This window comes from Neomonachus schauinslandi, chromosome X, assembly GCF_002201575.2.
Source record: "Neomonachus schauinslandi chromosome X, ASM220157v2, whole genome shotgun sequence".
NCBI classification, from domain to species: Eukaryota; Metazoa; Chordata; class Mammalia; order Carnivora; family Phocidae; genus Neomonachus; species Neomonachus schauinslandi.
The window spans coordinates 114,918,374-114,942,206 of NC_058419.1; the positions used below are offsets into that span (position 1 = coordinate 114,918,374).

Genomic DNA, 23,833 nt, shown 5'->3' on the forward strand with positions numbered 1-23,833 from the left:
TTCGTACCAGCTACTCCAATTTCAATCCAACCCCATAGAGTTCATTCTAGCCTTGCATCTTTTCATAACCCCAAGGGTAAGAGAAGATAAAAATTGAATTGCAATATAGGAAGAGCGCCTACTGAAATGTTTATGGCCCTTGTTCTCATCTGTTGGAGAAGTTCACTCTGTCCTTGTGGCCTCAAGCTATTTCACACTCACATAATCCCATCTTTGGCGGGGTTGTGTTTGCCAAGGTCACAGGTATAGAAAAACCCGAATTCTTGGCACCATCAGGATCCCCTAGAAAAGGTTGGTAAGATGGACCCTTTGTGTGAAATCCAAATTGTGTTACATGCTATTCGGTGAACGAAGAGCACAATTATGTTTGAAATTTTACAAACTGGAACAGGTGTTCATCCCAAACAAATGATCGCCCTTTGGCATGTTTAAAGAGGCTTACTTCTCAAATGCCCCTTGAAGCTGGTTAGTCTTGTTTACTAACAAGCGATTACAGGGGAAAAAAAATACTCACCCTACCATGGGTACTTATTAATCATAAGTTCCTTGAATACCTAACATTATGGATGTGTTTTATTGGCCTACTTTGAGACCAAAGCACTTGCTAAATACCAAATTACTAGACCCCCCATTTTACAGATCACGAAATTGAGGTCAAAATTAATTTTAGTAACTTGCCCGTCTCGGCAGAAAGGGGTTGAGGTCGGACTTGACCCCAGGCAGTGTGGCCCCACGGGCTCCGCACTTAGCTGTCACGTTCAACTGCCCAGAGGAAATTGTGGAAGACTGTGTCATCTGAAAAACCATACCTATTCTGCATCGTGGTAATAGATATGCCTCATGACCAAAATGAAACCGAGACAATTACCTAGGGCATTGAGAACCAACCCATTTCCCCTGACCCTCCAGCCTCCTTCGTGGGGTCCAGGCTGTTGAGTTTTCAGGGTAGAGGTGAGGGTGGGAGGCAGGAGCAGGATGAAAGCAGGGAGGCTCTGTAGAGCCTTCCCTGCAGATGAGGGAAGCTTTGCCCTTCACTTTGCCTTGTTTAGAGCTGTCAGATCCAGGCCCGGGGCAATATGTATTCGAACTAAATCTATTGCTTGTTAAAACTAACCCCCAAAGAGTGAGAGAGATGGTCTGTGCTCCCTCTGCACACACCACTAGACCCGTGAGCTGTACACTCAAGTGGCTTATCACCCTGAAAGTGGCTGATAATGAGAAAGCCCGATGTGTGGTACGAGCTGCCCTTGTCTCCCCCAAACCCCCTCCCATGGTGGGTGGGCAGTGGGACTGAACAGCCGGAAGAAGACTCCAGACCTTGACTCTGAGCTTGATTTGTGTTTCAGATTGCTGGGCTGACCGATCCCCACTTCATGAAGCTGCGGCCCAGGGGCGCTTACTGGCCCTGAAAACTTTAATTGCACAGGTAAGTAAACCAAAGACGTGTTCCTTTGTGCTTCCGCTATAATTGGCATCGTGCTTTCATAGCTTTGGCTGTGGCGGAAGTCTTGCTCACCCCATCTGGGGGCCCGCACGGCCAGTCTAGGTGTACATATCCTCATTTTTTTTTTTTTTTGCCCAGCACCCTCTCCCCGTTCTGGGCCTGCCTTCACCCCAGAGGCAGTTTCCCTGTGACAGGGACAGCAGATGCCCTCACATTTTTCTTGCATTAACTCACCCTATCCTCTCCCGGTGTGCCTGACTAACAACGGCCCTGAAATTGCATTCGTCAGCTATTACCACATAACAAATGACTTCAAAAACACAGTGGCTTAAAACAACAAGCACAGATTCGTTCACTTTCTGTGGGCCAAGGGGCAGCCTGGCTGGGTGGTTGTGGCTTGGAGTCTCTTACAGGCAGCCAAGTACCAGCCAGGCCCGCAGTCACCTCACAGCTTGAGGGGGGAGGATCTGCTTCCAACCTCACTCATGTACTCGTGGGCCGGCTTTAATTCCTTGCACAAGGGCCTCTCCACAGGACTGTGCCATGAAATAGCAGCCAGCTTCCCCCAGAGAGAGTGCGAGAGAGTACCTAAGAAGCAAGTCTTAGTATAACCTAATTGCCAAAGTGATGTCCCATCACTTCTGCCATATTCTATTCATTAGATGGGAGTCAGGGAATCCAGCCCACACTCAAGGGGAGGGGAGTACACGGTGAGCCAAAACCAGGAATCAGGGATCACCAGGAGCCATTTTAGAGACTCCCTACCGGGATGATACAGTATCTCAAGAGCAAACATTACAATAGGTTGACATGGGTAAATCTTACTCCTTTGGGAAGATTTATTAAAGTCTTAGTTATTAAGGCTACTTTATTTTTATTGATGACTATCCCCAGCACCTTGAACAATGAATAACGGCTCACTAAATATTTGTCAAATGAGTGAACGAAAGTGTACATGCTCCATTTACTTTGTTTTAGAGTCTACGTGTGTATAGAGGAGGTGATTTATTACATCTTTTTTCCACATTCTAGCTATCACCGAAACTGGCTTCTTTATCATTTTGAATTTAAACAGCTGGGTGCACTGTTCTGTGTGTGTGCGTGACGCACACCCACATATGCATACACGCACACCTTTTTTTTGGCTTCCTCTTTCACGAGTTGGGTTACTTCTTAAGAAAGTAGAGGCAATGGGGCGCCTGGGTGGCTCAGTCAGTTAAGCGTCTGCCTTCGGCTCAGGTCACGATCCCAGGGTCCTCGGATCGAGCCCCGCGTCGGGCTCCCTGCTCCGCGGGAAGCTTGCTTCTCCCTCTCCCACTCCCCCTGCTTGTGTTCCCTCTCTCGCTATGTCTCTCTCTGTCAAATAAATAAATAAAATCTTAAAAAAAAGAAGTAGAGGCAAAAGGAAAACAGTACTGCCCAGTAATGATCAAATGGATTTTGTACTTGATTTTTATCACTTGCTTATTTATTTTTAAGCACTTAAAATTTGATTATTTTTGATATGTAATATATTCACATAGTTCGAAAATTAAAGTGATATTAAAAGGTGAAAAGTCTTGCATCCACCTCCTCCCTCTCAGCCCCACACCTCAACACTTCTATTAGTATTTTTTTTAAGTAGGTGCCACACCCAGCATGGAGCTCAGTGTGGGGCTTGAACTCACGACCCTAAGATCAAGACCTGCGCTGAAATCAAGAGTCAGACGCTTAGCCGACTGAGCCACCCAGGCGCCCCTTATTAGTATTTTTTTAATAAACTTTTAACTTTGGAATAATTTTAAAGAAGAGTTGTGAAGAGAGTGCAGGCAGTTCCCACATACATGTCACCCAACTTCCCCTGGTGCTAGTATCATACATAAGCATGTACTTCAGTCAAAGCTAAGACATTAACATTGGTACAATAGTGTTAACTAAACTACAGACTATTGGAATTACACCTGTTTTCCCACAGAGTCCTTTTTCTCTCCCAGGCTCCGATCCAGGATCCCACATTGCCTTTACTACTTCATTATTTTTATTTTATTTTATTATTTTTTAAGATTTTATTTATTTATTTGAGAGAGAGAGAGAGTGAGAGGGAGCATGAGAGGGGAGAGGGGCAGAGGGAGAAGCAGGCTTCCCGCTGAGCAGGGAGCCCAATGCGGGGCTCGATTCCAGGACCCTGGGACCATGACCTGAGCCGAAGGCAGATGCTTAACCAACTGAGTCCCCCAGGTGCCCCTTTTTATTTTTAACTATACTCCATAAGCATGTTGGTTTCTGTAAACTGGTGTGCTTAAATGTGTGAGGAGCGTGCTTCAGAGAGAAGTTCAACTTTTTCACAGTGCATGGCCTGCTTCTTCACCCTTACACCCTAGTGAAAAATGTTTTATTCTATTTTATTTTTTACTTTATTTCACATACAGTGGGGTGGAGTAAAGCATTAAACCAGGCATCAGGAGCTCCTGACTCTGAGTCATCTGGCTGTCATCGACTGCTGGGGAGCCTTAAGTCTTATTAATAATTTGAGCTTTCTGCCTCTCCATTTCCTCGTGCACAGTGGAGGCCATTCACTCTAGATGGTCTTTCAGGCCGGTCCAGCATTACACATGCAGAAATGCAGGGATGCTGACCGCTTGCCAGCCAGATGCAAGTTTTTTTCTAGTGCACTGCTGCCACCTTGTGGACTAGCCTGCTTTTTCTTATTTTCTTAAAAGGAAATCCTATATAGGCAAAGGACAAGATTTTTCTAATTGTATTAAATACCCAATTTGAAATCTATAGCACAGCTCTCGAGTAATGACATCATACTCAGGACACGAGAGTGGACAGGACCAAGAAGGCATAGAGAGGCCCTAAGATGAAGGGACCGGCAGTCTTGGGCGTCAAGGGAGGTCTGGCAGGAGACGGTAGGGGTTTGAGGTTTGGGGTTCAGGGTCACGCACTAGGTTTTGGAAGCTTTCAACGGGCCAGTGAGGAGGCAGGAAATCAGAAGCAGAACTGGGCTGGGAAGGGGGACCTGGCAGGGACCTAACTTATTTCCCAGACAGAAAGTGGTCACCATGGGGCGGGATGGGGTGGGGGCAATGGTAAGGGCCAAGTTGTGAAAATCAGGGCATGAGGTCAGAGTGGGCCAACAGCTACGCTGATCTTGTCATCTGTCACATGGACTCTGAGACGAGGAAGGCGGAGGGTGGCAGGAAGAGGACGGGGACGTGCTGGGACTGGGCTGGGATGAGGGTTGGGACGCAGCGGAGTTGCGGCCCCCAGCAGTGCTGCTCCTGTGGTACTCGCGTCCTAGGAGATCCGTGTGCCTTGACTCTGTACTCTGAAGTCCCGGAGTGGCTGCCATTGCTATCGCTAATGCAGCCTTTAACCCCTTCTCTCCAAATTCTAGGGTGTCAACGTGAACCTCGTGACCATTAACCGGGTCTCTTCGCTCCACGAGGCGTGCCTTGGAGGCCACGTAGCCTGCGCTAAAGCCTTATTGGAAAAGGGCGCGCACGTGAGTCCTGCCCCCCCTGCCCCCCGCGGCTCTGCCCAGGTGCACCTGCTAGCGTCTACAGAGATGCTACCTTCCAGACGGTGCACCCCCTGGGGGTGTAGGCAGGTCTGGCCCTGTCTGCATGCACGTTCCTGAGCCACTGACACACTGCGGGTCCCTCCCCTCTTCAGCCTCTGTGCCCGTGGGCGAACATTCCAATGAGGTAATTCACAGGAATCTTTGAAAATTGTGATGCTAAATTTCAAAAGAGCAACTGGAACTGAAGTTATCTGAAAACCGATCTTGGGAAATTGATTGGGAAACGTTGGAAAGAACACAAATTAAACGAACAACAACAGAAACACTCTTAATGCAACACCCTAAACCAACTGTTTTCCTTGAGCAAAATCATCACATGAGCTTTTAGTAAATAATACATTGAAAAAAATCCAACAGAATTAACTTTATCTTATTTTAAAATTCTACCCTTATTTCTCTTTTTCTTTTGTATATTTATTTTTTTATATATATATATATTTTTAAGATTTTATTTATTTATTTGAGAGAGAGAGACACAGCGAGAGAGGGAACACAAGCAGGGGGAGTGGGAGAGAGAGAAGCAGGCTTCCCGTGGAGCAGGGAGCCTGATGCGGGGCTCGATCCCAGGACTCTGGGATCATGACCTGAGCCGAAGGCAGACGCTTAACGACTGAGCCACCCAGGCGCCCCTATTTTTATATTATTTTTTAACTCCAGTGTAGTTAACATACAGCGTTATATTAGTTTCAGGTGTACAATATGGTGATTCAATGCTGCCACACATCACCCAATATCCTTAGTTCAAGGCTAAGGAGTAGCTGAGGTGCTGTGTGTAATAATCATATCACAGTAGAATTGTAAAATTAAAACTTTTGAAAATCTCAGTGACGTTTATTTAGTTTCCAGCTATCATTTTGTTGCTAATTTTTAAAAAAGATTTTATTTATTTATTGGACAGAGAGAGAGAGAGAGAGCACAAGCAGGGGGAGCGGCAGGCAGAGGGAGAGGGAGAAGCAGGCTCCCAGCTGAGCAGGGAGCCCGACGCGGGGCTCGATCCCAGGACCCTGGGACCACGACCTGAGCCAAAGGCAGACACTTAACCAACTGAGCCACCCAGGTGCCCCGCTAATTTTGGTTTTTAAATTCAGTCCCTGTGTTCTTTGTTTCATGAGCTGCAATGTTTTTAAATGCTTACAGGAGATTTTCTTAGCATTTTATGTGGAAGTTGGGTTTCTACATGTAGAACTGAATATGAAAGTCTTTCTTAGGCAAAGCGATGTTCCTGATGCCATAGTGGTCGTGTATTTTTATTAGGTTACCACTTAGTCAATTCACGTGTAATGATGAGGGTGAGGTTGGGTGTAGGCCATTTCCCTTTTTTAAAGATTTATTTGTTGATTTATCTATTTATTTTAGGTGGGGGGAGGGGCAGAGGGCGAGGGAGAGAAAGAAACCCAAGCAGACTCTGCGATGAGTGCAATGCGGGGCTCGATCTCGTGACCCTGAGACCATGACCTGAGCCCAAACCAAGAGTCGGATGCTTAACCAACTGCACCAGCCAGGTGCCCCAGAGGACCCTTTCCTTCTGTTGGTGGAAAAGAGCAAACAACATCGGGTTGTAGAGGAGTGTGTGCTGGTACAACACTGGGAGGTTTTGTGGAGGACAAAGAAAAGAGTAAGACACGGTCCCTTGGTTTTGGCAATCTTATGAGGGAAGAGTTGATAAATATTGTATTATTTAACATTTAAATCGGAAGGAGAGGAAGAATCAAAGAACGTTGGTCCATCAGTAGAAAATTCCTCACAATTGGCAGCCCTGTGGATGCCTCAAATTCAGTGCATCTGAAACTGTGCTTAGGATGTTCTTCCCTCAGGGACCAGCCCTCCTCTGGCCTGCCCAGTCTCCAAGACCCGGCGAGACACAGCCCCGCTTTCCCCCTTTCCAAACCTGGGCTCAGTCTGGATCTTCCCTCTCCCCCGCTAACTAATCCCCACAGCCTGCTCATTTTCTTCCGAAATACTTCTCAAGTCGCTACTCTTTTGTCTTGCTCCTAGAGTGATCTAAAGCTCCCATTACTGTATCAAAATCATCTCTGTCTCTGTGGGTCTTCCCTGATAGAATTCAACCGATCCTGGAGAGGCAATTGTCTTCCTTGCCTTTGCTTCTGAAACACTGGTGCCTAATAGGTGCTCAATAAATGTTTGCTGACCTGAACTGAGAAACTTAGGAAATCAAATTTGAAGGCTTTGGGACTGAGGATGAGGATGCTTCTCAGTAAAAACAAATCAAATGAAACCAGCCCCACCAAATCTTTTTCGGGAAAAATGTAAATAGGTTAGAAATCCCTAGACTATATGAATTCACACACATTTTGCCCTGTCCTTGTCTGTCTCCGCCACCTTAGCATCTCCTCTTTAACTTTCCAATTTAACAGGGGCTATCCTGGCACTGTGGAGAAATATCTTTTGTTGTTTCTTTTTTTTTTAAGATTTTATTTATTTATTTGAGAGAGAGAGAGAGAGAATGAGCGGGGGGAGGGGCAGGAGGAGAGGGACAAGCAGACTCCTGGCTGAGCGGGGAGCCATACACTGGACTTGATCTCAAGACCCTGAGATCATGACCTGAGCCGAAATCAGACGCTTAACCAACTGAGCCACCCAGGCGCCCCCTTTTTTTGGTTTCTGAAACAAGAAAATTTAGGATCCTGATTATCACAAGCATATATACTCAGTTGTTAAGGCAAATGGTTTGACATCAAGCCTTCATTGTCCTCCATTTCAATCCTGTCAGAGGCTCTCCACCCGAATGACTTGGTTCCCTGATGTTCATTCCAATCTATTGCTAATACTCAAAGATGGCTCCCACATCCTTGGAAGGCAGCAAGGGTCGTTGGAAACACCATGTTGATGGCTATTTTCTTTGTGACTTTGGCTTGATCTCGATCTCTTTTTTTTTTTTTTTTTGCAAGCACAGATTTGAGGACCTGGTTTCTCCAGCATTTTTGGTTCCTGCCATGTTTGTTCATGATTGGGAGCGGGAGTCAGATCCTTATTAATGGGAAGTGAAAATAATTGTTGTTGCAAATGCTTAAATGCTTACTGGGCACCAGGCAATGTTCTAAGTGTTTAACACGTAACAACTCACTTGATCCACCCAATAACCTCATGAGGTAGATTCTTTTATGATTCTCATTTAAGGAAACTGAGGCACAGAAAGTTAGTATTCCAACCAAGATCTCTGACCAGATAGAAGAGAGGGTGCTGGGACTTGAACCCAACCAAGCTAATGATTCCAGAAGCCATGTTCTTAACCACCAAGTAGGGCAACCCCTCAATGATTAGGAGGCTCCTAAGAGGCTCTGGAATACCCATGAATACATTTGAAAAGCTTTCTCCCATTTTGCCCCACTTGCAATATTACTTATAGGTAAGACTTGATAGGCTACTGGTATCTAAAAATCGTAATTAAGTGTAATGATGTAGCGTTCCCTCGTTCATTCACCGGCCTGGGAAATTCCTCCCTGCAGATGCACAGGAGTACACGCTTGGAAACGGTGAGAGAAGAATGACAAATCCCCTGGGTCTCTTTGCTCACCATTAGGTCAACGGAGTGACGGTTCACGGGGCCACGCCCCTGTTCAATGCGTGCTGGAGTGGCAGTGCTGCGTGTGTCAACGTGCTGCTGGAGTTTGGAGCCAAGGCCCAGCCGGAGGCACACTTGGCTTCACCCATCCACGAGGCAGTCAAGAGAGGTAACGGGGCCATCCCATTGCACACGCCGCATTGGTGGGCTCACTCCGATCTGCACGAGTCAGTGGTACAGGGGTCACCGTGCAAGGAACACCCAGACCTTCACCGGTAGTCTGTGTGTTGCTTAGAATCCCAGAGCTGCAACTTCAGAGCCCCTCAATCTTCAGGAAATACCGGTGGGGCATGCAACTGCCCTTCTTGGGCCCTGGGAACAGTTTTCTGTCTCAGGAGTCGCATTTCCTAGGGAGTCAGTCTCTCGGCAGCCCTGTCTCGAAGCTCTTTGCTGGTGTTTTGGGGGCAGCTGGCCCGGTCAAGCCTGCGGGGGTGACTTCCATGAGTCGTACTTTTTGCTTATGTCTCTGTCTTTACTAGAAAAGAACAGCTCTTTTCCCAAAGCCCATAAAACATCAGCCACTAAAATAAATTATGAAAGCGTCTGAAAGCCAAGGCTGATAGGAGCCCTAATGGAAGATTAAATATAACTGTCCACGGCAAGCAATATACTCTTTTGAGATGAGCTGCTGACTTCAAGGTCATTAGTTATTGCAAAGAAATTGCAACTTTAAAAAGCATGGCATTAGAAACCTGGAAGTTGATTCTAGACTCCTGTATTCTCAGTTACTTTTGAAATGAGCGAAGAGAGTAAAGTGAAGGTCTTTAAAAACTTTATGCATCCGCTAGACATGAACAAGAAGAGATCACTGAAAGGCCAAGGCCATTTGTCAAAAGTCACACCGAGAGAGCAACATTTCTGTTACTCAGTGGTGGAATTATTCTATTATATTGAGATAAATAAAATGGGGAAGTTAGAACACTGTAGAACAGTGATCTTTGCTGGTCTAATTGGGGATGAAAGTCTTTATTTCCAAAGGCAATAATGAAAGATTTGCCCCAGGTTAATAAACATTGTCACTTGGTAATTTTTTTTTTTTTTTGTAGCAGATTATTTTTTTTCTGTGCTTTTATTTTTTTCCCCATGTTTTAACAGTTGAAGTATAATTAACGCACAGTACTATATTACTTTCAGGTGTACAAAACAGTGATTCAACACTTCCATACATCACCCAGTGTACTCTTCATCCCCATCGCCTGTTTCACCTAGCCCCCCACTCCCCTCCCCTCTGGCAACTGGCAGTTTGTTCCCTGTATTTGAGTCTGGTTTTTTTTGTTTTTTGTTTTTTGTTTTTTCCGTTTGTGGATTACTTTAAATGAAACAAAAGACCCAAATCTCAATGTATCTATGGTTTTGATGTCTTACATGTATTTAATAAACATTTATTGATTAATAACTGATGCTGGTCATTTTCCAAACTCCAAGTACATCCTTTAAGTTGAAGGGAAATGGTCTACTTTGGAAATGATCTAAAAGTCTTAAAAAACTTTTTTTAAGGTTGATTTGAAGTAAAAGTTCATCCGTTTGTTGCATTTCCATCCGAACATTTAAAAATAGATAAATATTGGGAATGGTTTGAATTACTGAGGTAATTCTGCAGTACTTGGATGGTTTTACGTTGGAGTGTTTGCTATCTATGTGCCTACAAAATATATACATACTTATCATAAACACATCAATTCATGTGTCTATGTATTCTTTTCTGTATCTACAAGCATGTTAGGGACCATCATCCACAGGATGGAAGAACAAATAACAAATTCATTATTTTAGATGCTGTTATATTAGTGCTAATCATTTATATATTAATTTTGTAATTAATGAGTGTTGTGAGTACTTAAATTTAACTCAGACCAGGCTCAGTTTCTTCTGCAAAGAAAAAGAAAGAAAAAAAATTAAAAGGACAGGAATTATTTAAAAATGTTTATTAGATGCCCTGTATTTACCAGGCAGTTTTAGGTACTGACTAGATATTTTTTCTGGATTTTTTAAACATCTGCCAACAGAGTAGGTCAGTCTGAGTCCATGCTTTGACATATTGATGCTATAATCCCAGTATAATATTTACTTATGTGAACAAATAGTTTGGATCCATAGGATCCTCATTTGTACATTTTAATGCATATTTTTATTTAATTTAGCATTTGTGATAAATCAACCAGGTTTGAGAAGAAGCTTGCTTTTATGTTATCTTATAAAAAAAAGATTAGTGAAGTGATGGTAAGATTTTTTTTTAAGAAAACACTTAAATCTTCAAAGAGAACACTCTTTATAAGCTCCCATCAATTCCTCAGAAGTATTTGGTCCTGATCAAATCATTCGTATGCTGCAAATTAATCAAGTCTATTCATTGGGCAGCCTCTCCAAGGACAATGCTTGTCTACATACTTCTTGTTAGCCACTGAATTTGAAAGTGCAGTTAAATATATCCTATATTTGAGGATTTGAAAGTGCAGTTCAATATATTCTATATTCAAGGCTTTTTATTCTCAGAGGTGTCTTCCAGGTTAACCAAAATAAGGAGGTGCAACCATACATGGGTGAAGAAGAGAATGAGAGATTTGTAATGGAGAGGGATCAGGGCTGGGCCTTGCATTTGAGTGCTGGCTTTTTCAGGGTAATAATGGGATGAGTCGTTCACCCCTCTGCATCCTGCAGCCTCTATTTATAAACTGGTGGCTTCACTGTAGAGAGTGATTTCAGCTGTGCTCCTTGGAGCCCTTAGTCTAGTTGGAGGTACCTCAAGGGCTGCAAAGGGGAATTTAAGTGGGGAAGTATGGGCATGCTTTTCTTTTTAATGGTTTTGATTTTGGAGTTTTCTAGGATTTCTCCCCCCACCAATTTTTTTCTGCTTAAAAAAAAATCTAGGTTATTTCTAAAGCCCATTACAGATAAGCAATTCTATAGTTCTATAAATAGTCAATATTTCCCTTACTTGAGTAAGGTTACCTTTTTTTTCCCACCAGGTCATAGAGAGTGCATGGAGATCCTGCTGGCAAATAACGTTAACATTGACCAAGAACTGCCTCAGCTTGGAACTCCCCTGTATGTGGCCTGCACCTACCAAAGGGTAGACTGTGTGAAGAAACTTCTAGAATTAGGTAATTTCCAGAAATCTTTTTATGAGAGGAACCTATTAACTTTGTTGGTTTTCCATGGCTTTAAAGACAAAGTTCTTGGGTGCCCGGGTAGCTCAGACGGTTAAGCGTCTGCCTTCGGCTCAGGTCATGATCCCAGGGTACTGGGATCGAGTTCTGCGTCGGGCTCCCTGCTCAGTAGGGAGCCTGCTTCTCCCTCTGCCTCTCTCTCTCTCTGTCTCTTATGAATAAATAAATAAAATCTTTTTTAAAAAGATAAAGACAAAGTTCTTGTCAGGCTGGACAAAATTCTGACAGTATTTGATGTTTGAATGCTTGAAACAACTTTTCCAGAGAAATGAATGTCTGCTTCCTTTGATATTGGCTCCATTTACCTGGTATGGTTCTCCTTGGTGGTTTCAAGAGAGAGCAAGAGTCTCTTTTCCATAAGTGCTAGTGGGAAAAAAACAATTTTATTTCATTGGCTCTTTTTGAGTCACATGCCCATCTCTGAGCCAATCATAGTGGCCAGAGGAGTACAATGCACTGATTGGCTTAGGCCTAGATTTCAGTCTACACTGAAGTTGCTGGGCTTCACTGGAAACACATGAACTGGGAACCACAGGGGATGGTTCCCCAGAGGGAAATCTAGGTGTGGTTATCAGGAAGATGCCCAATAGCAAAAATAACAGACATTTGCCATAGACTTTTTTAGATCAGTCCTGCTAAGATCCTTAGTAACCTTTTTATTTTTATTTTTCATTATTTTTTTAAAAAGATTTTAAAATTTATTTGAGAGGTGAGGGGAGGGGCGGAGGAAGAGAGAGAGAGAGAGAATCTCAAGCAGACTCCCCTCTGAGCATGGAGCCCAATGCTGGACTCGATCTCACGACCCTGAGATCATGACCTGAGCCAAAATCAAGAGTCGGATCCTTAACCGACTGAGTCACCCGGGTGCCCCCTCAGTAACCTTTTTAATTCTAAAAGGCATAATAAAAACTGGGAGTCCAGGGAAAAGTAGAATGTCTTGAACTATTATTTGGTAAAAGATTCCCCAAATGTAGCTACTGCCATAAAGGTAGAGTCTGTACTATGAATCTTTAAATCAGAATTTTTATCTCTAAGATTTTTTTTGTCTTTTTCATCCCCCATCATTTACTACTCCCTGTAGTAGTTCAGAAACCTTTTTTTTTTTTTTTTGAGCCCAGAATAAGAGAAATACTAAAGAAACTTCACTTTCCCCTTTGCCAAAAACCAAAGTAATAATTCTGAGTAGAAGGAGCTGCAAATATTTAATTTTGTTCGTCACACAGTTCATACGGGAAAGCAAGTAACATATTTTAAATGACTAAAAATTTCTTTCTTCACTTTTCTCATCAAAATAGTTTGCGGTGGTCTGAGTAGCCATCGCTGAGGTTCTGGGCTTAAGTCGTGTATTTCCAAACATCTGTCAAGCACGTCATGACATTGCAGATACCTTTGCAGATATCTCTAGCTACTGTATTTGCAGCTCCTGGTATTTCCACGGTAACGTTTCGCGTTGGCTTGTGGTCATCTGCTTTCTTCAGGAGCCAGTGTGGACCGCGGCCAACGTCTGGACACTCCCCTGCATGCGGCGGCGAGGCAGTCCAGCGTGGAAGTCATCCACCTGCTAGCTGACTACGGGGCTCCCCTAAAGCGCAGGAACGCCGGGGGCAAAAGCGCGCTGGATCTGGCCGCTCCCAACAGCAGCGTGGAGCAGGCACTCCTGCTCCGGGAAGGTAAGGAAGGGCTGGGTGGGCCTTTCTCCTCCATAAGCACGTCGGCTCTCTCTCCTTCCTGTCTTATCTCTGGACTGTCTTACCTTTGGCCTTTTCTCTGTTTAATTGGGCGTGTGGCAGGCCGCAGGTGTCACTTGCGTCGCTGCCGAGATTTTATAGGCTGTATCTATTCACTTATCACAGAAGGGCATTTATACGGCTGGTATGTCCCTGTGGATTTTCTGTAACGAGAAAATAATCAGAGAACTTGGTTTTCACCATGAGGAGCTTGAACTGCTGCACCTGTCCTGGCGTAAGCGTGCAACTGAGTACACCAAAACTGTGCTTTGTCATATTCGGGGTAATTAGCGATACTTGAGCTAGAGGCTGTAGGGTGGACACAGAGTGCGTATTTCGGACGCGGGACTAAACAGCGAAATTGCTTGCCAGATCGGTTTCTCCAGATCAGGGAGTAGGTGGATCTGTGCCCTCCATTGCCTCACTCCCATTTCCACCACGGGCTAACGGAGCTACAGACGCCAGAGGAGAGAAGGCAAGTCTCTAAAATGCGCTGTATTCCAGATTCAAAAGCGAGCCATGCTAAGTCCATACAGAAAGAGAATATTATCTGAGCCTATACTGATCATTTGTATGCTTGGGAGACTCTTAAAGAATAATAGTAATTATTCAGCGTTATGCATGTGTCAGGCGCTGAGCTAAATTTGAAAAGTAGATGAATCTCCCTGAATTGTGGAAACTTAAAAGCAGGGAGAACTTTAGAGTAACTTGTGCTAGCCCAGTTGCAAATGGGAAAAGAGCAGCCTAAAGATACTGGCTTGCAGAAGGTCATATGTATGACTCCTCAGAAGAACTAGGATTCCAGCCAAGCAGTTTGACCCCGGAACACACACTCTTAATGTTATGCTGGCCGAATCCTGAACCTTCTGAAACAGTTTCTGGGGGAGACAGGTTTTACTTTACTCACCAGTTCCATTTTATGAGACCACCCTCACGTCTTCTATACCTTCCAAGTGGAAAGCTTGGTTCAATAATTGTAGGCATACTTTCTAGGTCAGTGCTTCCTGAGTTCTGCCGTGAGTACAAATCACCCCGGGGTCTCATTAAAATGCAGATTTGGATCCAGGAGTTCTGTGGTGGGGTCTAGACTCCGTACACCCACCGGGTTCCCAGGTGCGGCTACTGCAGCAAAAATGTTTCCAGGTCCAGGATTTAGATTTGTTTTTTCTTTTTTTTTTTTTTTATATTGTTTCATACAAGCTCATTTTCTTTTTTTCTATTTATTTATTTATTTTTATTATTATGTTATGTTAATCACCATACATTACATCATTAGTTTTTGATGTAGTGTTCCATGATTCATTGTTTGTGCATAACACCCAGTGCTCCATGCAGAACGTGCCCTCCTCAATACCCATCACCAGGCTAACCCATCCTCCCACCCCCCTCCCCTCTAGAACCCTCAGTTTGTTTTTCAGAGTCCATCGTCTCTCATGGTTCGTCTACCCCTCCGATTCCCCCCCTTCATTCTTCCCTTCCTTCTATCTTCTTCTTCTTCTTTTTTTTTTAACATATAATGTATTATTTGTTTTAGAGCTACAGGTCTGTCATTCAACAGTCTTGCACTATTCACAGCGCTCACCATACCACATACCCTCCCCAATGTCTCCCCACCCTATTCCTCCCACCCCCTCATCACTCCACCAACCCTCAGTTTGTTTCCTGAGATTAAGAATTCCTCATATCAGTGAGCTCATATGATACATGTCTTTCTCTGATTGACTTATTTCACTCAGCATAACACTCTCCAGTTCTATCCACGTCGTTGCAAATGGCAAGATTTCATTCCTTTTGATGGCTGCATAATATTTCATTGTATATATATACCACCTCTTCTTTATCCATTCATCTGTTGATGGACATCTTGGCTCTTTCCACAGTTTGGCTATTGTGGACATTGCCGCTATAAACATCGGGGTGCACGTACCCCTTCGGATCCCTACATTTGTATCTTTGGGGTAAATACCAAGTAGTGCAATTGCTGGATCGTAGGGTAGCTCTATTTTCAACTTTTTGAAGAACCTCCATACTGTTTTCCAGAGTGGCTGCACCAGCCTGCATTTCCACCAACAGTGTAGGAGGGTTCCCCTTTCTCCTCATCCCCGCCAACATCTGTCATTTCCTGACTTGTTAATTTTAGCCATTCTGACTGGTGTGAGGTGATATCTCATTGAGATTTTGATTTGGATTTCCCTGATGCCGAGCAATGTTGAGCACTTTTTCATGTCTGTTGGCCATTTGGATGTCTTCTTTGGAAAAATGTCTGTTCATGTCTTCTGCCCATTTCTTAATTGGATCATTTGTTATTTGGGTGTTGAGTTTCAGAACTTGTTTATAGATTTTGGATACTAGCCCTTTACCTGATAGGTCATTTGCAAATATCTTCTCCCGTTCTGTCCGTTGTCTTTTGTTTTTGCTGACTGTTTCTTTTGCTGTGCAAAAGCTTTTTATCTTGATAAAGTCCGAATAGTTCATTTTTGTCCTTGCGTCCCTTGCCTTTGACAATGTTTCTAGGAAGAAGTTGCTGCAGCTGAGGTTGAAGAGGTTGCTGCCTGTGTTCTCTTTTAAGATTTGGATGCACTCCTGTCTCACATTGAGGTCTTTCAACCATTTGGAGTCTATTTTTGTGTGTGGTGTAAGGAAATGGTCCAGTTTCATTCTTCTGCATGTGGCTGTCCAATTTTCCCAACACCATTTGTTGAAGAGACTGTCTTTTTTCCATTGGACATTCTTTCCTGCTTTGTCAAAGATTAGTTGACCATAGAGTTGAGGGTCCATTTCTGGGCTCTCTATTCTGTTCCATTGATCTATGTGTCTGTTTTTGTGCCAGTACCATGCTGTCTTGATGATGACAGCTTTGTAATAGAGCTTGAAGTCTGGAATTGTGATGCTGCCAGCTTTGCTTTTCTTTTTCAACATTCCTCTGGCTATTCGGGGTCTTTTCTGATTCCATACAAATTTTAGGATGATTTGTTCCATTTCTTTGAAAAAAGTGGATGGTATTTTGATAGGGATTGCATTGAATGTGTAGATTGCTGTAGGTAGCATTGACATCTTCACAATATTTGTTCTTCCAATCCATGAGCATGGAACGTTTTTCCATTTCTTTGTGTCTTCCTCAATTTCTTTCATGAGTATTTTATAGTTTTCTGAGTACAGATTCTTGGCCTCTTTGGTTAGATTTATTCCTAGGTATCTTATGGTTTTGGGTGCACTCGTAAATGGGATCGACTCCTTAATTTCTCTTTCTTCTGTTTTGTTGTTGGTGTATAGGAATGTCACTGATTTCTGTGCATTGATTTTATATCCTGCCACTTCACTGAATTCCTGTATGAGTGCCAGCAGTTTGGAGGTGGAGTCTTTTGGGTTTTCCACATAAAGTATCATATCATCTGCAAAGAGTGAGAGTTTGACTTCTTCTTTGCTGATTGGGATGCCTTTTATTTCTTTTTTGTTGTCTGATTGCTGTGGCTAGGACTTCTAATACTATGTTGAATAGCAGTGGTGATAGTGGATATCCCTGCCGTGTTCCTGACCTTAGGGGGAAAGCTCTCAGTTTTTCCCCATTGAGGATGATATTCGCTGTGGGTTTTTCATAGATGGCTTTTATGATATTGAGGTATGTACCCTCTATCCCTACACTCTGAAGAGTTTTGATCAAGAAAGGATGCTGTACTTTGTCAAATGCTTTTTCTGCATCTATAGAGAGGATCATATGATTCTTGTTCTTTCTTTTGTTAATGTATTGTATCACATTGATTGATTTGCGGATGTTGAACCAACCTTGTAGCCCAGGGATAAATCCCACTTGGTCTTGGTGAATAATCCTTTTAATGTACTGTTGGATCCGATTGGCTAATACTTTGGTGAGAATTTTTGCATCCGTGTTCATCAAGGATATTGGTCTGTAATTCTCCTTTTTGATGGGGTCTTTGTCCGGTTTGGGGATCAAGGTAATAGTGGCCTCATAAAACGAGTTTGGAAATTTTCCTTCCATTTCTATTTTTTGGAACAGTTTCAGAAGAATAGGTATTAATTCTTCTTTAAATGTTTGGTAGAATTCCCCTGGGAAGCCATCTGGCCCTGGGCTTTTGTTTGTTGGGAGATTTTTGATGACTGCTTCAATTTCCTTAGTGGTTATAGGTCTGTTCAGGTTTTCTATTTCCTCCTGGTTCAGTTTTGGTAGTTGATACATCTCTAGGAATGCATCCATTTCTTCCAGATGATCTAATTTGCTGGCATAGAGTTGCTCATAATATGTTCTTATAATTGTTTGTATTTCTTTGGTGTTGGTTGTGATCTCTCCTCTTTCATTCATGATTTTGTTGATTTGGGTCATTTCTCTTTTCTTTTTGATAAGTCTGGCCAGGGGTTTATCAATCTTGTTCATTCTTTCAAAGAACCAGCTCCTAGTTTCGTTGATCTGTTCTACTGTTCTTTTGGTTTCTATTTCATTGAGTTCTGCTCTGATCTTTATTATTTCTCTTCTCCTGCTGGGTTTAGGCTTTATTTGCTGTTCTTTCTGCAGCTCCTTTAGGCGTAGGGTTAGGTTGTGTATTTGAGAACTTTCTTGTTTCGTGAGAAAGGCTTGTATTGCTATATACTTTTCTCTTAGGACTGCCTTTGCTGTATCCCAAAGATTTTGAATAGTTGTGTTTTCATTTTCATTGGTTTCCATGAATTTTTTTAATTCTTCTTTAATTTCCTGGTTGACCCATTCATTCTTCAGTAGGATGCTCTTTAGCCTCCATGTATTTGAGTTCTTTCTGACTTTCCTCTTGTGATTGAGTTCTAGTTTCAAAGCATTGTGGTCTGAAAATATGCAGGGAATGATCCCAATCTTTTGGTACTGGTTGAGCCCTGATTTGTGACCTAGGATGTCATCTATTCTGGAGAATGTTCCATGGGCACTTGAGAAGAATGTGTATTCTGTTGCTTTGGGATGAAATGTTCTGAATATATCTGTGAAGTCCATTTGGTCCAGTGTGTCATTTAAAGTTTTTATTTCCTTGTTGATCTTTTGCTTAGATGATCTGTCCATTTCAGTGAGGGGGGTGTTAAAGTCCCCTACTATTATTGTATTGTTGCCGATGTGTTTCTTTGCTTTTGTTATTAATTGGCTTATATAATTGGCTGTTCCCAGGTTAGGGGCATAGATATTTACAATTGTTAGATCTTCTTGTTGGATAGACCCTTTAAGTATGATATAGTGGCCTTCCTTGTCTCTTATTGTAGTCTTTGGTTTAAAATCTAGTTTGTCTGATATAAGGATTGCCACCCCAGCTTTCTTTTGGTGTCCATTAGCATGGTAAATGGTTTTCCACCCCCTCACTTTCAATCTGGGGGTGTCTTTGGGTCTAAAATGAGTCTCTTGAAGACAGCATATCGATGGGTTTTGTTTTTTTATCCAATCTGATAGCCTGTGTCTTTTGATTGGGGCATTTAGCCCATGTACATTCAGGGTAACTATTGAAAGATAGGAATTTAGTGCCATTGTATTGCCTGTAACGTGACTATTACTGTATATTGTCTGTATTCCTTTCTGGTCTATGTTACTTTTAGGCTCTCTCTTTGTTTAGAGGACCCTTTTCAATATTTCTTGTAGGGCTGATTTTGTGTTTGCAAATTCCTTTAGTTTTTGTTTATCCTGGAAGCTTTTTATCTCTCCTTCTATTTCCAATGACAGCCTAGTTGGATATAGTATTCTTGGCTGCATATTTTTCTCATTTAGTGCTCTGAATATATCATGCCAGTCCTTTCTGGCCTGCCAGGTCTCTGTGGATAGGTCTGTTGCCAATAATGTTTCTACCATTGTAGGTACATATCTCTTCTCCCGAGCTGCTTTCAGGATTTTTTCTTTGTCTATGAGACTCGTAAGTTTTACTATTAGATGTCAGGGTGTTGACCTATTTTTATTGATTCTGAGAGGGGTTCTCTGTGCCTCCTGGATTTTGATGCCTGTTTCCTTCCCCAAATTAGGGAAGTTCTCTGCTGTAATTTGCTGCAATATACCTTCTGCCCCTCTCTCTCTTCTTCTTCTGGGATCCCAATTATTCTAATGTTGTTTCATCTTATGATATCGCTTATCTCTTGAGTTCCGCCCTCATGATCCAGTAGTTGTTTATCTCTCTTTTTCTCAGCTTCTTTATTTTCCATCATTTGGTCTTCTATATCACTAATTCTCTCTTCTGCCTCATTTATCCTAGCAGTTAGAGCCTCCATTTTTGATTGTACCTCATTAATAGCCTTTTTGATTTCAACTTGGTTAGATTTTAGTTCTTTTATTTCTCCAGAAAGGGTTTCTCTAATAACTTCCATGTTTTTTTCAAGCCCAGCTAGTATCTTTAAAATCATCATTCTGAACTCTAGTTCCAACATCTTACTAATATCTGTATTGATTAGGTCCCTGGCAGTCGGTACTGCCTCTTGTTCTTTTTGTTGAGGTGATTTTTTCCATCTTGTCATTTTGTTCAGAGGAGAATAGATGAATGAGAGAAGAAAATGCTAACAGGGTAACAATGTCCCCAGAAAATATACACTAAACAAATCAGAAAAGACCTGAACCTGGGGGAAAAGAAAGGGAAAGAAAGAAAAAAGAAAAAGAAAAAAAAAAGAAGAAAAAGAAAAAGATAAAAACAAAACAAAACAAAAAAACAGAATATGATCATATATGATCAGGCTGGTGCATAGATCAGTGCCACATGCTAGATTTGGGGCATATTTTGGTCTGTTAGAAGAAAGTGCCTCCCAAAATTTTAAAGAAAGAAAAACTTATATATGTACAAAAATAAGGGTTAATATGATGAAGGGATGGAATATGACTGTAAAGATGAAAATTATAAAAGATTTTATAAAAGGAATTGATAAGAAGTTGGTTGAGAAAAGAAAGAAGAGGATTTAAAAAAAAAGAAAGAAGAAAAAAGAAAAAAAAAGGGAGAGAATGTGATCAGGCAGGAGACTAGAACAAAGCCATACAGTAGAGAGTTAGGGTATATTTTGATCTGTTAGAAGAACTGTATCTCAAAATTTTAAAGAGAGAACAACTTATATATATATACCAAAAATAAGGGTAGCTACTATGAAGGGATAGAATATGACACTAAAAATGAAAAATAAAAAATATTTTTTAAAAAAGGGATTGATAAGATGGTTGAAAAAGGGAAAAAGAAAAATTCAAAAAAAGAACAGTTAAAAAAAAATTAACTTTGAAAGACTAAAGAATCATGGTAAAAAAGCCATGAATTCTATGTGCAGTATTCTCCTAGCGCTGGAGTTCTGCCATTGTCATTGATCGGTAAACTTGGTCTTGGCTGGCTGTCCTCGCTGATCTTCTGGGGGAGGGGCCTGTTGCCGTGGTTTCCAAATGTCTTTGCTGGAGGCGGAATTGCCCCGCCCTTGCCTGGTCCGGGCTAAGTAATCTGCTCGGGTTTGCTCTCTGGGGCTTTTGTTCCCTGCGAGCTTTCCGTACAGCTTTGGAGGCGGAGAGTGAAAATGGCGGCCTCCCAATCTCCGCCCCAGATGAGCCGAGAACTCGGGGCCCCGCTCCTCAGTGAGCCCCCAGAGAAAAGCAGTCAGTCACTCCCGTCTCCCCGTTCTCCGGCCACACTCTGTGCTCCCCCGGCCTGTGACCGCACGTTTGTATCTCCGGCACCCGACCCCGTGTGGAGTCTCCAAACCCAGCAGATCCCTGCGGTGCGCTCCCGCACCTCTCTTCCCGGGGGAGGAAGGGGAGTCTCCCCGGATCTGCCACTTGTTGGGTCCCTGCTGGAGGAGCAGTGGCCCGACTGTGCCGCGGATCACGGTTTATGGCAACCCCGAGCTGAGAGCCTGCGCCCCGGCTCCGTCTCTGCAGCCGGCTTCCCCGCTCCCATACCTGGGAGCTCTGCTGCACTCAGGCACCCCCGGTCTTTCTGTGACCCCGAGGGTCCTGAGACCACACTGTCCCGGAGGGTTCCACCCCCCACTTAGCCACCAGAGTGACGTCCCTTGGCGGAGCAGACTTTTAAAAGTTCCGATTTTGTGCTCCGCGGCTCTATCACTTGCCCGTAGTGGCTGGCGGAGGCCCCTCCCCCACTGTCTATCCTCCCGAATATCGCCTCGGATTCACTTCTCCGCATGTCCTACCTTCCAGTAAGTGGTCGCTTTTCTGTTCAAAGAGTTGTTGCTATTCTTTTCTTCGATCTCCTGTTGAGTTTGTAGGTGTTCAGAATGGTTTGATCCCTATCCAGCTGAATTCCTGGGACCAGATGAAATCCAGGTCTCCTACTCCTCTGCCATCTTCCTCCGCCCCCCCATTTAGATTTCTTTTAAGCGAGTTTTTCTGTCCTCTGTTGTCATAAATACAGCTACTTCATCCAGAAGGATGAACACCAGCTCTGTCAGAGTTCACTCTGGTATCTGAGTTTCTGTAGGCAAACTAGACAGTCTATCTGCATTACTGTTTTCCAGAGGAGCTTTGGGTGACAGGTAGAGATGCTTTCCATTCTTGCTTCCCAAGATTTTAACTGAGGGCAATTATTTGCTCTTTCTATCACATGGACGCTCCTTGGAAACATCAAATCAAATGTGACCTGGCTATTTGCATAGGCAGTGTGCCATTTCTCATGGGGTGCAGGATCCTATTACAGTAGGATTTTCTTTTTTTTTTTTTTAAGATTTTTTATTTATTTATTTGAGACAGAGAATGAGTGTCAGAGAGCATGAGAGGGAGGAGGGTCAGAGGGAGAAGCAGACTCCCTGCCGAGCAGGGAGCCCGATGCGGGACTTGATCCCGGGACTCCAGGATCATGACCTGAGCCAAAGGCAGTCGCTTAACCAACTGAGCCACCCAGGCGCCCCTACAGTAGGATTTTCTTGACAAGGACAACCTTGTGTCATCCAGTAACCACACAGGTCTAATTGAAGATCTCTTTACCGAGACAGTCAGGTTAGGGAATAATGGGAAATTACAAACGCCTCGGTATAAGTAGTGTTCCAGCCCAAACCTCATTTGTCCTACTCAACCATATTTTGGCTCCCCTTACTTTCCTTCAGCCACTCAAAGCCATGGGTGTGATGATTCTATGAGCCTCCTTGAGACTGAGGTTCCCGGGCATAATGGGGGTTAAGCAAGTTGGGTCCTTTCTCTAGATCCTCTATTGAGCTGGGAGCCTGGCGCAAATGGAGGGTCCCTCCCAGTAGGACTTGGGACCCAGCCAGCACCAACTCGTGAGCAGCTAGAGCCAGGAAGTCTAGGAGGCCTCTGTGACCATACAGACCCCAACACCCGCTCGGCAGTTGGCCCTTGCTTGGCAGCTCTGTCTCAGGCTCCTGCCTGCTCAGTGCTTCCATTCAGGTTTTCTCCTCAGCCGATATTATCACATTCATTGGCACATACAGTGCATGAATGGAGTGCATTCCCTTTATTTATTTTTCAAATTTTTAATTTAAATTCAATTTAATTAACACATAGTGTATTACTAGTTTCAGAGGTAGACTTCAGTGATTCATCAGTTGCATACAACACCCAGTGCTCATTTCATCCCGTGCCCTCCTTAATGCCCATCCCCCAGTTACCCTCTCCCCCCACCCACCTCCCCTCCAGCAACCCTCAGTTTGTTCCCTAGAGTTAAGAGTCTCATGGCTTGCCTCCCTCTCTGTTTTTGTCTTATTTTATTTTTCCTTCCCTTCCCCTATGTTCATCTGTTTTGTTTCTTGAGTTCCACATATGAGTGAAATCATATGGTGTTCATCTTTCTCTGATGGACTTATTTCACTTAGCATAATATTACCCTCTAGTTCCATCCACATCGTTGCAAATGGCAAGATTTCCTTCTTTTGGATGGCTGAGTAATATTCTATTGTATACATACACCACATCTTCTTTATCCATTCCTCTGTCAGTGGACATCAGGGCTCTTTCCATAGTTTGGCTACTGTGGACATGAAGTGAATTCCCTTTAGGCCTCACGCTTCATTCCTGGCTTGCCTCTGGTTAGCTTCACTCTTCAATATCACTAATACAATTACATTTAGAGGGTCAACTTAAATGTGTCCCCACCCGGGGGGGGGCAAACTGGGGTCCCTGTGTGTATTTAATGTCTGCTCCATCACTCTGTAATCCATGTAGAGATCCAGCCTCTCTTAAGCTTGTAGAACATTTCAGCCTCTTCCAGTCCTCTGGTCTCCCCTTCTCCCCCACCCCCACTGCCCTGAGCTTCACACATTTTAATTTTTTCCCCAGGCCCACCTGCTCTTTCCCAGCTCTGCCGCCTGTGTGTTCGGAAGTGCTTGGGTCGAGCATGTCATCAAACCATCCGTGAACTCCATCTGCCGGAGCTGCTGGAAAGATTCCTGCTATACCGGTAG

The 23,833-nt window shown here is 43.3% G+C and overlaps 1 protein-coding gene across 3 annotated transcripts in view; it reads left to right on the forward strand.

The window, feature by feature from the left end:
* Nucleotides 1–23,833, forward strand: part of ASB11 (ankyrin repeat and SOCS box containing 11) — a 30,878-nt gene extending 7,045 nt beyond the window's left edge. For 2 of the 3 annotated variants that reach the window (XM_021680736.1, XM_021680749.1), the window contains exons 2-7: nt 1,347–1,426; nt 4,824–4,931; nt 8,551–8,701; nt 11,559–11,693; nt 13,238–13,429; nt 23,709–23,833. In XM_021680736.1, the coding sequence (XP_021536411.1) occupies nt 1,347–1,426; nt 4,824–4,931; nt 8,551–8,701; nt 11,559–11,693; nt 13,238–13,429; nt 23,709–23,833 (791 nt within the window). The remainder of the gene's footprint in view (nt 1–1,346; nt 1,427–4,823; nt 4,932–8,550; nt 8,702–11,558; nt 11,694–13,237; nt 13,430–23,708) is intronic. The other variant, XM_021680742.1, reaches the window with a different exon arrangement.